Source organism: Eucalyptus grandis, chromosome 6 (genome assembly GCF_016545825.1).
Source record: "Eucalyptus grandis isolate ANBG69807.140 chromosome 6, ASM1654582v1, whole genome shotgun sequence".
Classification (NCBI taxonomy): domain Eukaryota; kingdom Viridiplantae; phylum Streptophyta; class Magnoliopsida; order Myrtales; family Myrtaceae; genus Eucalyptus; species Eucalyptus grandis.
The window spans coordinates 40,139,861-40,154,312 of NC_052617.1; the positions used below are offsets into that span (position 1 = coordinate 40,139,861).

General features: G+C 39.1%; 1 protein-coding gene across 5 annotated transcripts; it reads right to left on the reverse strand.

Annotated features, from left to right (window-relative positions):
• Positions 1-6,550: 6,550 nt before the first annotated feature.
• On the reverse strand, positions 6,551-12,330 carry LOC104449715. 5 transcript variants are annotated; one of them, XM_039315753.1, is made up of 8 exons: positions 11,936-12,330; positions 11,400-11,547; positions 9,943-10,659; positions 9,098-9,156; positions 8,849-8,977; positions 7,484-7,619; positions 6,947-7,287; positions 6,551-6,838 (listed from the first exon to the last, which is right to left on the reverse strand). In XM_039315753.1, exons 3-8 carry the CDS (start codon positions 10,639-10,641, stop codon positions 6,718-6,720), a joined length of 1,485 nt encoding a protein of 494 aa, XP_039171687.1. In that variant the 5' UTR covers positions 10,642-10,659; positions 11,400-11,547; positions 11,936-12,330; the 3' UTR covers positions 6,551-6,717. The 5 variants fall into 5 exon arrangements, with proteins under 5 accessions (XP_039171687.1, XP_039171686.1, XP_039171690.1 ...); XM_039315752.1 differs by having other exon boundaries at positions 9,943-10,684; XM_039315756.1 differs by having other exon boundaries at positions 6,551-6,832; positions 9,943-10,768.
• Between the last annotated feature and the right edge of the window lie 2,122 nt (positions 12,331-14,452).

The following is a 14,452-nucleotide window of genomic DNA, read 5'->3' on the forward strand; positions in this document are numbered from 1 at the left end:
TGTATCCTGAAGGAAATTTGCCGGTGACCATTAGCAACGTTGTGGGGCAAATAAATCCTTAAAGAAAGTGATATCACGCCTCAAAGTCCGACTTGAGTACTCTAATGATCCGACTTCATTGTTCTACCCAATACGAAGCCATATTTTACCAACAAGTTTAAGGATTTATTTTTGCTACAATGAAGTCAGAGAATCAAAGTCATTACTCAAGACATGGTGATACTAAACTGGTTTGATGGCAACAATTTTACTTGTGTGATTTGATGCAATGCGGTGTGTGCTGATCATTTGATGTTTCTTATGTTCCGATCCCTTATCATTTCTATTCTCATTCCAAGACTACGTTGATTGTTGTTCTTAGTTTTGCTCTGAATATATTCCCTGAATCCTTTCGAGGAAGTTCTGTTTGGGCTTGTGAGTGAACCATGCAAGAAATTGGGAGGATGAACTTCACGAATTTTCTTAAGTTTTAGATAGAAGTGGAAGGGAGTCAATGTGGTCCTGAAGGCATGTTCTTTCCTTTGGAGTTTACGTACTCTACGGCCCTTCTCCAAGCCGTAATCCGATGACCTGAAATTTTCAAATGAGTTGGTCCTTAAACTTCCGGTTCCCGAACATACGAAGCACTTCATCTTTGCTATGAGGGAACCCGAGTCGCAGTCTGTGATTTACATGCTCGCCATGCAGAATTTGTCTGGGATTCCTGCCCGGAACGCTATGTGTTTGATTAGAAGAGAGAAGGAAACCACCAAACGGCTATAATTGACGTTACAAGTTCCATATCTTGCGGGGGCCCAGATCATCAAAAAAAAAAAAAAAAAAATCGCCTAGCAGAAGACAAGCGTCCATATTTGGCGTCCATGTCGTGGAACGCTGTCTTGAGGAAGCAGTTGAACGAGTCCCTTGCCAATGCCGATTAGTAAATCTCGAGGCAACGGGTGGCCGTAAATCTCGAGGCAACGTTTGACCGTGGATAAAGATGCAAGAGGCCACGTTCGCCATTGCGTGATGCGAGCACCAGACGCATGCAAGTGGACAGGTTCTTTCACTTCCCAACAGGTCTGTTCCTCGATGGCTTCTAGTCGACGCCAACAATCATCACTCATCACCGTTGGCCAGAGTTTCAAGGAAGATCTACAGGCTCTCTCTCTCTCTCTCTCTCTCTATTTTTTTTTGTGTCCATTTTGGTTCTTTCATAAGGGTGTGTTTTATGTCTTTTGTGTGCGCCCAATGCTATGCCATGTCTTGTCTCTGTATTTGATGTTCGGTTTGGGACTCAACACTTACTAATCTTGACGGCATCTATTGTGATGGAGAAGACAAGAATGGTGGAATATTGAATTACGGCGTTAATTTCCCAGAGCAAAAGGTGATGAATGAGGCTCTTGCTCACGATGCGAAATCCATCATGGAAATATCATGCAAGATGGCATCTCATCTTGTAAAAACGACTTCGAGGATGTCGAGACTCTAATCATGAGATCGAGTGCAAGATCTTTGTTCGGGAGGAGATTTAGCGATCCTTCATTCCAGAGTAACATGAGGCATTGGCCGTCAAGGGTCATTGCTGGTCCCGGCCTCAAGCCCATGATTGTCGTCAAATTCAAGGTCGTAAAGAAGCAGTTTGCTGTGGAGGAAATTTCATCCGCCCTCCACACAAAGATGCGTGAGGCCCTGAGGCTTACCTTGATATGACTATCAAGAATGTGTTGTCCGGGTCCCTGCACACTTCAATAACTCGGTCTCGTCAAGGGGCAGTTACATGATGGATTCATTTTTTATTTTTTGAAGATGCCTTTTAATCTCTTTCGCGGATTGGCATTTTGGATCCATGTCAAGTAGAAGGTACTTTCGCAGGTATGGCCCAATTTTGATTTTTATTTTTACCGCCTCGAGGAGTCACATTCTAGATTTGTCTAAATGGCTGCAAAATATGTGAACTCATGGGGATATTGTTTTAGTTATTAAAAAATGATTGAATTTGGAGACGGCAGTGTCGGAGAGATCAGGAATGCGGTGGACCATGCGAAGGAATTCGTGAAAGGAGCGGCAGAGATGAGCGTGAAGTTGGCCAAGGGTTGTGGGGACATCGTGCTTCCTCCCCAAGTACTTCGGGAGGGACTCGTACGTCATGGGCAGGCTCTAGGGGCCGTGCGTAAGGACGTTTACGAGATTGGAGCTCTAAGTGAGTACTTCTCGAGGACAAGAGGCCGATGCATGTCTGGTCGGCCGTGTCATTCATCTCTATCGTGGTCGCTGCAAATTGGTTGGTGATTCTCTATCTAAGTTCCTAGTTTGAGCGAGGAAATTATTTGATTGAGAAATGCATCATATCACATTCCGTGCATTGGTGTTGTTGACCCATTATGGAAAATTTTCTCTTTTTTAACTATTGTTTGATCTTTCTGAGAATGAGAAATTGGAGAATTCGATTGACTGTCCTCTTAGTGATCTAAAATTCGTAAACATTTCTTTTGGTTTTTCTGTTGACGAATTTGGATACACACAATCGAAAGATCTTATTGAAATGATGAACCATCGTAATAATGGGGCAATCTTTTGTTCTACCGTCGGTTTGTCTTGGCGAAGCTATTAAAAAATTATTTGTTGTATGCTTCTGTTCTCACATGCTTTCGATTGTTAGGGATGGTGTATAAATTGCTAGAATTTATCTATTTACTTATTTTCCATCCTTGTATGGATTTCTGTACTTGGTTTATTATTAATTGGATATGATGATGAAACGTACGTTATCATATTGGATGCCTCTTAAAATAGTCTTGAAGTGGGGATATTTGAAGGGGACTATGGAGCCAATGTGATTGGAGTCATTGAAAAAAAAAGGTATCTAACTTTCATTTTAAATGAAAGATTTGAGTGAAGTAGATACCTTATTGGGTGTTAAAATTTTTAAAAAAAAATAGTGGGGGTTATCCTTTGAGCCAAAGTGATTACATGGAAAGGATGTTGAATAGATTTAAACATCTTGTTTTCAAATATATAAGTACTCCATTTGATTACTAGTGGAGAGTTTTTAATGTGAGTGCTATGGGTCTTTAATGTATGCGATACTAGACCTGATATTACTTTTTATATATGCAAGTTGAGTAGATATACTAGTAATCCAATTATAGAACATTGAAAGGCTATTATTAGAATTTTTGGTTATTTTAAAAGAACCTAAAATTTGTGATTGTTCTATAATAATTATTTGGTTGTATTATAAAGATACACCAATACTAGTTGGATTACAAGTATGGGAGATGAAACTTCTAGATGGATTTTCACATTACGTGAATGTGTTGTTTCTTAGGCGAGTAAGAAACAAATGTGCATAATTCACTCACTATGAAACTTGAATCATTGCTTAGTAGCAAGTGGGAAAGATGTTGATGGATTAGGAATTTGTTGTTGAATATCAAATTATGGCCTAGTCCTATGCCTCTTATTTCTCTATCAACTATGATAGTTAGGCTACTTTGGTAAGAGTATATAGTAGCACCTATAATAGCAAGTCTAGACATACTGGTTTAAAGACATGAATATGTGAGACAATTGATTAAAGATGGTACCATAACAATTGTCTACGTGAGGTCAAGTAATAGTCTTGCCGATCCCTTGACAAAGGCTTTACCAAGAGATATGGTAATAATGACCTCATAAGAAACGGGCTGAAACCCTTAATTGAAATCACCAATAATGGTAACCCGATCTTTTTCTAGAACATCACTAGTTACAAGGTTTAATGGGTAAGAACAAGTTATTGAATGTGATTGTTTGATATTGACGTAGCCCTAATATGAGAAGTCAGTATCGTCTCTACGTTTGTAGGTTGGATTGAATTCTTAATGAAGTATAGTACAAACTTATAATGTGTTGATAGTAACAGAAACACATAGTAGATACTTCACCTATATGAGCTTAGAAGTGGTGCCGCTTCTACGAAAGTTAGGGTTGCTTTCTAGAGAGCTCATGAAACAGGATCAAGCACAAGGCCATAATAGTGCGGAGTAATATAGAACTTCTCGCTGAAACAAGAGGTTAGTGTATGTGGTATGTCCGGTTCTATTATATAAAAGTACAAGTTTAAAGCCGAGCTACTTGTCACTTTGATAGGGCTTTGAGATACTTGCACTAAGTAAAGATTTAACTCGAAAGAGACCTTTTATGTATGTATATTAATCTCACGGAAATTTTGGCTGTATATTTCTAACATTTTATTTCTTGTTTTTGTTTTATAAACAAAGTGGGGGATTGTTGGTAATTTGTTTATAAAACAAATGAAGAAGTGCATTGTCCCACATCGAAAAGATGTGAGTGTGCACGTGACGAGATTTTGACTAACCAACGATCATTATTTTTATTTATTGAAAATTCGGATTTATTTCTTTAAAAAAATTAATTATAAAGTCTTATTGAAACAATGCGACTATTCATGAAAAGTTACGATTATTTATTATTTATTATTTATTTAATTCCGAATTTTTATGTCTTTTCAACGTAACATTTGAGACGCATTTGTTCATTTTACAACCTTTCCCGAAAAGGTTGTCTTTGTTCTTTTGCAACATTTTGAAGAGTTGCATCTATTCAAAGACAAAGATAAGTATGCATGTTTTGAGATCAAACACATATCTTCTTCCATTTTTTTCGTTTTCTTTAAAGAGAAACTACGTCATTGTTTCTAATTGCTTCCTATGAGAGATCTGGAGAAATACTAGAATTGCTATCTGTTTTCTCACTTGAGACTTTGTTGTATCCTCAAGGAAATTTGCCGTGACCATTAGCAACGTTGTGGGGCAAATAAATCCTTAAAGAAAGTGATATCATGCCTCAAAGTCCGACTTAAGTACTCTAATGATCCGACTTCATTGTTCTACCCAATACGAAGCCATATTTTACCAACACTCAGTACTCTCTGGCAAAGTCTGAACTAATCCGTGGTACAGCATAGATTATGAAGGTTGACAGGCAGATGGGAGTTTCACAAATGGGAGGACCATTGGTGACAACTTGTGTAATTTCACAGATCTCGTGTCTTGTTCTCGGTTTGTTTTTCGTACTTAAATTTAGAGAAACTGCTTCATGCATACAGTATCAGTATCAGCAATTTCCTAGAAAATATTCTGTCATAATTCACAGTGGCAGCTGCAAAGCTTGGAATTTCTTTGCCGCTGCCGTATTCGTCATTGTAACCGAACAATGACACAATCCTTCAAGGGGTCAGTTAGGCATCTGGTGAAGCAGGAATTCTCGACGAGACTGGGCTCTATTTTGTAATGAACATCTTCTAACAATAAATACTTTTTTTCTACTCGAGATCACTTCTGTTCTTCACTTAGTATCAGTTCTTGTAACTTTCTTTTGCCACGGCGGCTTTCTTTTGTAGATCCAGAGGCTATCATTCGTTGATCAGATCAACTACTTCAACAAGACCAAAGAAGCAATCGACGCTAAAATTGGAGAGGAAGCTGCAAACAAGTTCTGCAATAAAGCCCTCTTCTTTATTGGCCTTGGGATTGATAATTCTCACTACTCGGCACCTCAGCGATAAAGACGTAGGATGGTGGCCAGTGATAAACGTTATTTAATTGCATTTTAAACCTCCAAAATGATGGTGGTTAACTTAGAAGATACTTGTTACCAAAGCAACGAAATGACATGAATAGAATTGAATTCAGCCCCATCTGACTCTGTTTCCTTAAAACACAGTATCTTAGTCAGATTTTGTGGTGCATTTAGGGACAAAATCTAGCATTTACTAAACATCCTTTTGGGAAAATGTGCATTTGCACCCATATATTCAACTCTCAAATTCCTGACTGGATGTTGGCATGGCTTGCTACGTCGGACCTCTTGGGCTTGAAGCGGTATGCTATTGATTTTTGGGATAATGACAGTAAAGTGTTCCTTAGAACTTTACATTGATTGTTCGATTTGGTATCCACAATTTAATTTCGAGATTCTAATTATCATATAATCTGGTTTTTGCGAGTCCTTGAGTTGCATGGTTAGGCAATTCGGTAAGCAAAATCATATATGAAATGACTATGACATAGCTACAGCCTTAGTGGGAGATTTGATAACAATTGAGAGAGAGAGAGAGAGAGAGAGAGAACAAGGAAAGTGAATTTCATCATCAAGCGGCAAGAGGTAAAGAAGCATACAGAGAATTCTATGAGTTCAGTAAAATAGCATTCGCCTCTGTTCTAGATTCATTGATATATATGATTTGCAACTCATTTACTTGATTGTTCAGATAAAAGAAATGTAAGTGACGAGATATTTTTTAGACTAACCCAATCAAAGTACTCGTTAGTCGTTGAAATGAATCGAATATGATGTAACTACTCAGGTATTTTTTATCTGAATCATACATCCTAAGTCTCATAATCAAGTGATAAACTTTTGAGCTGAATTTAAGAGTTAAAACTAAGAGGAGCAAATTACAATTTTGTAGTTCATGGATAAGAGATGCTAATAAATACTATGAAAATGTACTAAGTTTCATTCAATAAATGATGTGACAAGTGACTATTGATAACCAAAATGAACCATAGGAGCACACGCTTTAAGTAACTAAACAAAACACATTATATGTGAAGATGATTTTCAATGAACCAGGCACCATTCCTCCAGCACCACTCTTCTAAGGTATTGCAACCACCAAAAATATGGTAAATGAGTTCACCTTATCTGTCACATACAATTCTCCCTCTATAGAATGCTATACAGTGAGAGAAAAACGCAACGAAAAAGAAGTAACAATGACAAGAGGCTGACTAGCAGTATAAGAATCAGATCACGAGCTGCACCAGGATTCTGCAGAATCCTGTTCCTAGCAAAAGAATGAGTAAATAAGTGCCATAAAAATAAAAAGGTAAGATCCAATGAAGAACATGCCCCGGAAAACGAAGTCCAGAAAGAGGAATGTGTGAAGTGTTACGTTGGGTTATTTGTTTCTTTCTCAAGACGCAACTTCCCTGATTTATCTCTGTTCATGAGCTTCTTGACGACTTTATCCCAATTGGTCCTCGCATCGCAAGGCCTGGCTTTGTCATCCAGGACGACATCGGAAGACTTTTCTTCCTGTGAAGGCTGCGGCTCTTCATCTTGAGGATTTGAATCCGGGTTTTCCTCATCTTGAGAGGTCACAGCATGGGGAATGTTTAAGCTCACTGCTCTTTCCAGTGCATCTTTGTGCTCCTTCTCTATTGACCTCAACCTCTCGAACTTTTGTATGTTTGGAGCAGTTGTTACGGTCTCAGCACTGCTTTCCCTCATTATCTGTCAGTCAATTTGAGTTGATCTATCATCTCAACATGCTAAATAATTACGTACACTCATTGAACAATCAATGAGAAACATATATATATATATATATATATATATATATATATATATATATATATATATATATATAGATTCAGGGTAATTTAAGAATTGCAGTGAACCAAAGGAATACCAAGTCAGCCTCACTTACTTGCAAAGCCTTTTCTGCTTCTCTTTCTATCCAGATAATTTCATGATCAGATCCGGCATTACAAGATAAGATGATATGCTCGAATCTCCCATCAACCGGAATAGCAGTTCTTACTTTTGGAGGATACCTCCCACATCTGCACATACAGAGGAGTGAAAAGCTTGGGTAAGACATTTGAGTATAAGTTTTGCTTCTTAAAAACAGAACCATTTTTCCATTCCATTATTCTTTTTTTTTTCTCCTAAGACTGCTAAAAAGATAAATAAATAAATAAATAAGAACTACTCTCACTTTCCACAAAAAAAATGAGAGGAAGTCAATCAAATTCCTGCGTAGTTCACTAAAAAAAAAAAAAAATCAAATTCCTGCAATAAAAGAATTGCTTTAAAAAAAAAGAAAAAAAAGAAATGCAAGTAAGACTGCGAAAAGATATGGAAATATGACGAAAACACCTAATGACAATCAAAAAAAGAAAGCAATGACATACTTTGAATATGTTTGAGATGCAAAGTGAAAAAATGGTTTTTCAAACTCCAGGTATGTAATGGATTACAAATCAATACTTCAGTTCCTTAAATGCTTAGATTTACAGACAAGATGATACGGCCATCTCTTAATTGGTTGTCTAGCCCGCAGCAGCAGTTAAAAGATAATATTTGCACAAACAAGCTGGGAAACATATTAAAATTGAGAAAAAGAAATTAATAACTAGCACCACGAAATATAGACATAATTACAGATCCCATTCCCTCATAATTCCCTAATCACTCCTCACATCGTGAGACAAACATCTTTACTTTTGGTTGTCAGTGTAACGATCAGCAACACATTTGCTAAGTTGAAGACATCCATAGATAAGAGAAATACAGATAGAGCCATTTATAGAATGTGTGACAATGCTAACAATCTCATAGTAATAGGTCCTTGGACATAAGGATATTCCTTAGTTTCCAATGGTTGTAAAGTCATTGCTAAGCATTTTTTAGTTTACAATAACAACATCAAATGTTAATTATAACATTCTCTAACAGCTACATAATGTTTTGTTACTTAGATTATCCAAAGTGGTAGTTGCTCCACAAACTGTAGAATGCAAAGTGTGATCCATTAAAACAAGGATACAAAGTGTGATAATCCTACACCATGGGGTGCAGATCTTAATTTCCCGAAATGTTTCCAAGCAAAGGGATGCTGGTTAAAAAAAGCAGCCCTTCACTGCATAAATTCTCTGAGTCCCTTATTCAGCTTACTTTTGAGACCAAAAGCATGCTAAGACATTTCTGCACCAGTCTAGCTAAAAAATCTCCAAAAGTTTTCTTATAATGTAATATATTACAGCTTATAATGTCCCTACTGTGTTCATACCTGCAAAATTTTCTTTCAACAATATGATACATTCTTCCAGGTGCATAAAGTCTCCTTGGGTCTCTGAGCTTCCTACCCTCAGGTATAAAGGTTTCCCTCAGGCAGACCGATAACAGTAAGCATGGCAAGCTGTCCAAAGCACCAAGGCCTGGATTAAGAAATGATGATGACAACTCGTTCCAAGAGGTCTTTAGGAGCACACAAAAGGAAAGAAAGTTGAGCCATAATATAAAACGTAATGCAACTCACCAGAAAATTGACTTGAAAATATCCTCCAAGGGGGTAGGAGTTCGTGGTAAAAAATCATCCTGGACAAAAAAGATGATAACAGGATCATTTACCCAAAAAGAAGCTCAGTAACTACAGGAGACCATTGCCTTTCTTCAAATGCCTATAGAGGAAAAGCACATTAACTGGCTTTGACATTCCTCTGATTTTAAAGGTCCCCTTCCTGTGTCAATTCCTTAAGGTAAAGCTGAATCCCACATCGTACTACTTAGGATGCGATAGAATATTTGTAGGTGGTCTATAGGAAATTCTTGAGAATTGAAATCAACAACCTACTCGTGCCTAAAAAAACCAGACTGTTTACCTACCACCTATGTAGTTGGGTTCGGGGATGACCAGAGCCACTAGACAACAAAAAAACATATCACTTTATTAGCTCCTGAGTTTTCTCAAGGGACTCATCGCCGCGTTCTAGTTTAGGCTGAAAATACCACTGAGATGCCAGAAAAACCACCTAGGCCCTCAATTCACAAATATATAAACAAGAGCTTTTTATTTACAAATCCTAATGTTATTACCATTTCTCATGATACCCAAAGTTAGAGTTGGACCACCAGAAACAGAATCCTCAAATAGAAGAGTGAACAACAACAGAACTCCAGAATGAATTGGCTAAAGACATAACAGCAAGAACCACCTAAAGTCAACAGCCGAACTGAGTCAGAGCTTTTGACTACCAAAAAAAAAAAAATGAGTCAGAGCTATGCCGCTAAGTGAAGTTAAGTTTCCAACAGTTCAAGAAACATTAGCTTATTGCACAGTCAACCGAAAACCAAAGCCTTTAGTAGTTTGAACCATCCAATTACCTGCAAGATTATAGAGTGAATCACGTCAGCATACTTCACCGCCAGATTAAGCGACATACACCTCGCCGGAGCCACCGCGTAACACCGCACTTTACTCCGCGGAACTCCGCCCATTTGATCCCCATGGTTCACCACGATCACCGCCAAGAGCGAAGCCATGCCGGACCCGAGCGAGTGGCCCGCAAAAACAAGGTCATAATTTGACCCGTTCTCGACCCACAGCCTCTTCAACGTCTCCGATTCCTCATTTAACAGCCAAATCGCCGACTTCAACAGCCCGCGGTGGACGTAACCCCCGTCAAACATCTGCATGCCAAGCCGATTGTCCAGCAGGAGCTCGTAGTCGCTCTCCTTGGTGAGGTTGAGGCCGCGGATTGCGACGACAATCTCGCGGTAGTCATGGTCGACGTAGATGATGTAGGGCGGGGCGTGGCCGAGGGTCTGCTCGTGGGTGACGCACTTGACGACCCAGTCCGAGTTGAGGCGGTATCTGCTGGCGGGGAGGTACTTGGGGTGGCGGAGATCGAGCTCGTAGACGGCGAGGATGAGGCGGCAGATGCGGGGGACGAGCTCGAACTCATCGGGGGTGGCGGGGGGCCACGTGGCGCTGTCATCGGAGCCGACGGAGGTGCAGCGCTTCCAGACCCACCGGAAGCAGCCCAGGATCGGCACGCACTCCACGCCACAGGATACCGACATGGCAGGTCCAGGATATTCCTGGTTTGTTGATTTCTTTCAGTTGCTGTGATTGAAGAAGAAGAAGATGGATGGTGCCGTTGTCTGCAAGTTTTGACGTCAGGGTAATGAGGGATGAAGGTGGCGGTCGCTGTGGGCATCGAAGAAATGAATAGATGCATCTCTTCATGTTCAAGTGAAGTGGCAATAGGGACGAGCGGTTCCAAGTTCCAGTTCGGTTCCGTCTGGACCTGGAACTTACCCTCGGTACAGGTTCCTCATTTTTTGAACCTGGAACCTATCCGTCAGAACCAAGAATTGAACCTACCCTGTCACAAGTTCTAAGGTCCGTTCTAGGTTTCAACAGGTTCTTTTTTTTTTTTCATTTTCAAATTTGAACTATAACTATGCGCATATTCTACAGTAACTTCCTACATCTTAGCAAACAAACATACCATTGCCAAAAATCTGGACATACATAATCAAAACCAATAAGAAGTTTCAAGAGAGGAAAGGAGATGCTTGATTAACTATATGTCAATATATGTGCACTAAAGCTTGGATTGACTATACATCTGTGAAAGACAAACGAAGGAACTGAATTTCTTGGTGATCTCCATTTTAAAAGGAGCTCACATTCCAATCCCCCCAGCAATTTTTCTGGAATTTGATGTGTCGAGTTTCCGATTGACAAAGGGAATTTCTGACCCATTTTTGAATTTGACAAATCAAAGCTCAAGAATCGACACCGCAATTAAATCAGAGATAAGATCAAGAAATACCAGGGTGTGTCAAAGTCTTGCGACTGCCGCCAGCCGAACAAACCACGCGAACAATGAAGGATGCGATCGGGGATTATCTCTTGTCACGGCCGAGATCTCTGGGTACAATTTAACATACAAAATCCGGTTCTTCTCCAGGGACAGATGCCTTCGATCCCCAAGAGAACAAAAGTCAGAACTCTATCGTCTTTCTTTTTTCAGTACCATATGAATAAGTACAATATCTACCCTAGCAACAGAGACGGAGTACAGTAGCAGAGCAGAGCATGAAGGACAACGCAGAGCTCATTCATTTCTCCCTGTTCTTCACCCCAAAAATCTTCTCCCCCTCAAAAGGAAAATCGTCACTTTCACACAAAGACTAACCCAATTATCTCTATGGGTCAAGGATAATCAAATCATCACTCACCCATAATCTGAAACAATCAGAATCGACCCTGTGCAAGACAAGAAACAGAATGTCCTCTAGATAGAGAGAGAAACAAGAACAAAACAGAGATATCAAGAAAGTGAAGCTCGGGGTCAATCCGACTCACCAATTCCAGAGACCGATCTTGAAAGGATCGGACTTGCGGTAGGTGCAGGAAGCGAGGTGCTTCAGGGGAGGCTTGGCGAGTGGCGTCGGGGGTGACTGGGTGAGCGGCGTCGAGTTGCCCTGAGCGTGCGGCTGGGCGAGCAGCTTCGGGGGAGGCTCGGCCAAGGGCGTCGGGACTCGGGGGTGAGTGGGTGAGCGGCGTCGAGGTTAGGGCATCCGGCGGAACCGAACCGGTACCGGGAATCGACGTATCCCCCTCAGGCTTCGCGATAAACGAGTCCAGCGACTGGCGTCGAGCGGCGGCGCCGTGGCCTGCGGCGTCCGGCGGCGGCGTCGGCGACGGGCAGAGGCAGAGCACGGGAGAGACTCAGAGATTCGGGCAGCGACTGGCGTCGAGCGGCGTCGGCGACTGGTGTCCAGCGGCGTCCGGCGGCGGCGGCGAGACTCAGAGCGGCGTCCGGCGGCGTGACTGAGTGAGGTCTGAATGAAGAGTCGATTGCCCTCCCACCCGGACTAGATCAGTGTATTTAAATATATATTAAAAAAAGAAATTACAACTCAATTACTTAATTATTTTATAATTTTTTAACATTTATATGTATATGTGTGTATATTTTTAGTATTGGACATTATTAACTAATTTTATCTCTCAAATGTGTAATAGGATTAATCTCTTATTTTTTGTTCATTCTAATAATCTATGAGGTAAGTTCACTGGAAGTCTTAAAATTTGTTATATAAATATAATTAAGTTCTAAAATTTTCAAAAATATAATTAAATCCTAAAATCTATTAAGAAAGTGTAATTGAACTCTAAAATTTTCAAAACCACCAATGATGGCGGCGTAGGATTCTTTTCAAGAGATCCTGAGTTCGAATCGTTACGTCTTGTGCCTTCAGAAAGGAACCCACGACTTACGGGCAGAACAAGGGTGGTGGTGACTCTACCACCCCTCTAGGGTTTACTCCACCGCGAAGCAACACACAGAGGTTCCCTGGTACAAAAAAAAAAAAAAAAAAACTCTAAAATTTTCAAAATACAAGTCATAAAACTTGTCATGAAGTGCAAACGAGTTCTAGAATTTTCAAAATGTGCTATCAATGGAAGGACTTGATTTAATCAATTTGATAAGTTTTAAAACTTGATTGCACTTTTTAAAAAATTTAAAATTCAATTACACTTTCATAACAAATTTGGGACTTTATTGCACATTTTGAAAGTCTTAAGACTAAGTTACACTTTGTTGACGAGTTTTATAACTTCCAATGCACTTATCTCATAATCCATTTACTTACTTTCTTCATTAAAAAAAAAAAGATGAGGAGACCGATTGGAGAATGTTGTAGCACTTTATTATCATGATACGAAATTAAGAGGCAATAGCTTGTTTTAAGAGCATAATTAAGGTCTCCCCATTGTCATCTTGTGATTAAATTAGGTTGACATTGAAAAAAAATGGATCAAATTATTAAAGGCTTTCGTGAAGGTTAGAAATTTTATATAAAGACTAAAATGCTAAGAGGACTACCTCATGACCTTCAGAGAAATTAAATTTCTAGTTAATGAATATTATCCATTTTTTTTCGCCCTATAGTTTTAATCCTTAATCAAAATCAACTGCTTGCAATTCAACTAGAATTTAAGACCAAGCAAGCTTTTGTTCTGCGTAGAAATTAGGTTCATCACGATATTAATTGATGAATGCAATTTTGTAAGAATTAGAAATCGGTTCCATGGATCCGAATCAACAGTCTGGTTCTCGAATTAGTCTGGTTCTCGAATGAATTTTTGGAATCAACAAGCGGTTTCGATTTCAATTTTTCAAAACCAGTCATTAGTGGGCAATAAAGGCGAGTATGGTTTCTAGGTAGAACCTAAAACATAAATACCGAACCGATGAGAACCTATAGGTTCCGAATTCTAAGATATACAAAGTAGGTTTTAGAGGTTCGACGAATGGGTTATAAATTCTTAGTTGAAGGAACTTAGAATCTGAAACCTAGAACTTGGAACAAATTTTAATGTTTTTCTTGCTCTATGTCTTGGCGCAATTTTGCGATATTCCATACATTTTGATGATGAGTGTATAATCAGAAAGTACTAATTTAAGTTTCCATTTTATAACTGAAACTTTTATTTTATTAATATTCATATTTTTCGTGTGTTTAAATATAAATGATAATCAGCAAATTATAGCAGCATGTTAGGTTTTAAGGTTTACTTCACTATAATCGTTCAATTAATAATACATGTGAAATATGGATATACCTTAGAACCGACACTAAAGTTTTAGGTTCTGAGATATATAAGGTAAGTTCTAGGTTTTAGAATATGAAGGGTAAGTTTCTTGTTCCAATGGATATGTTCAAAGTTTTAGGTAAAACCTATACAAACTTGAAACCACTCACCTTTAGTGGATGGCTCATGATTCCAAGATGGAAATCGCTCATTCAAACCATTTATCCCTAAAGGTATTTGCTTCTTTTTATTTTTTTTCACTCTGTGTTCTTTGCTTTA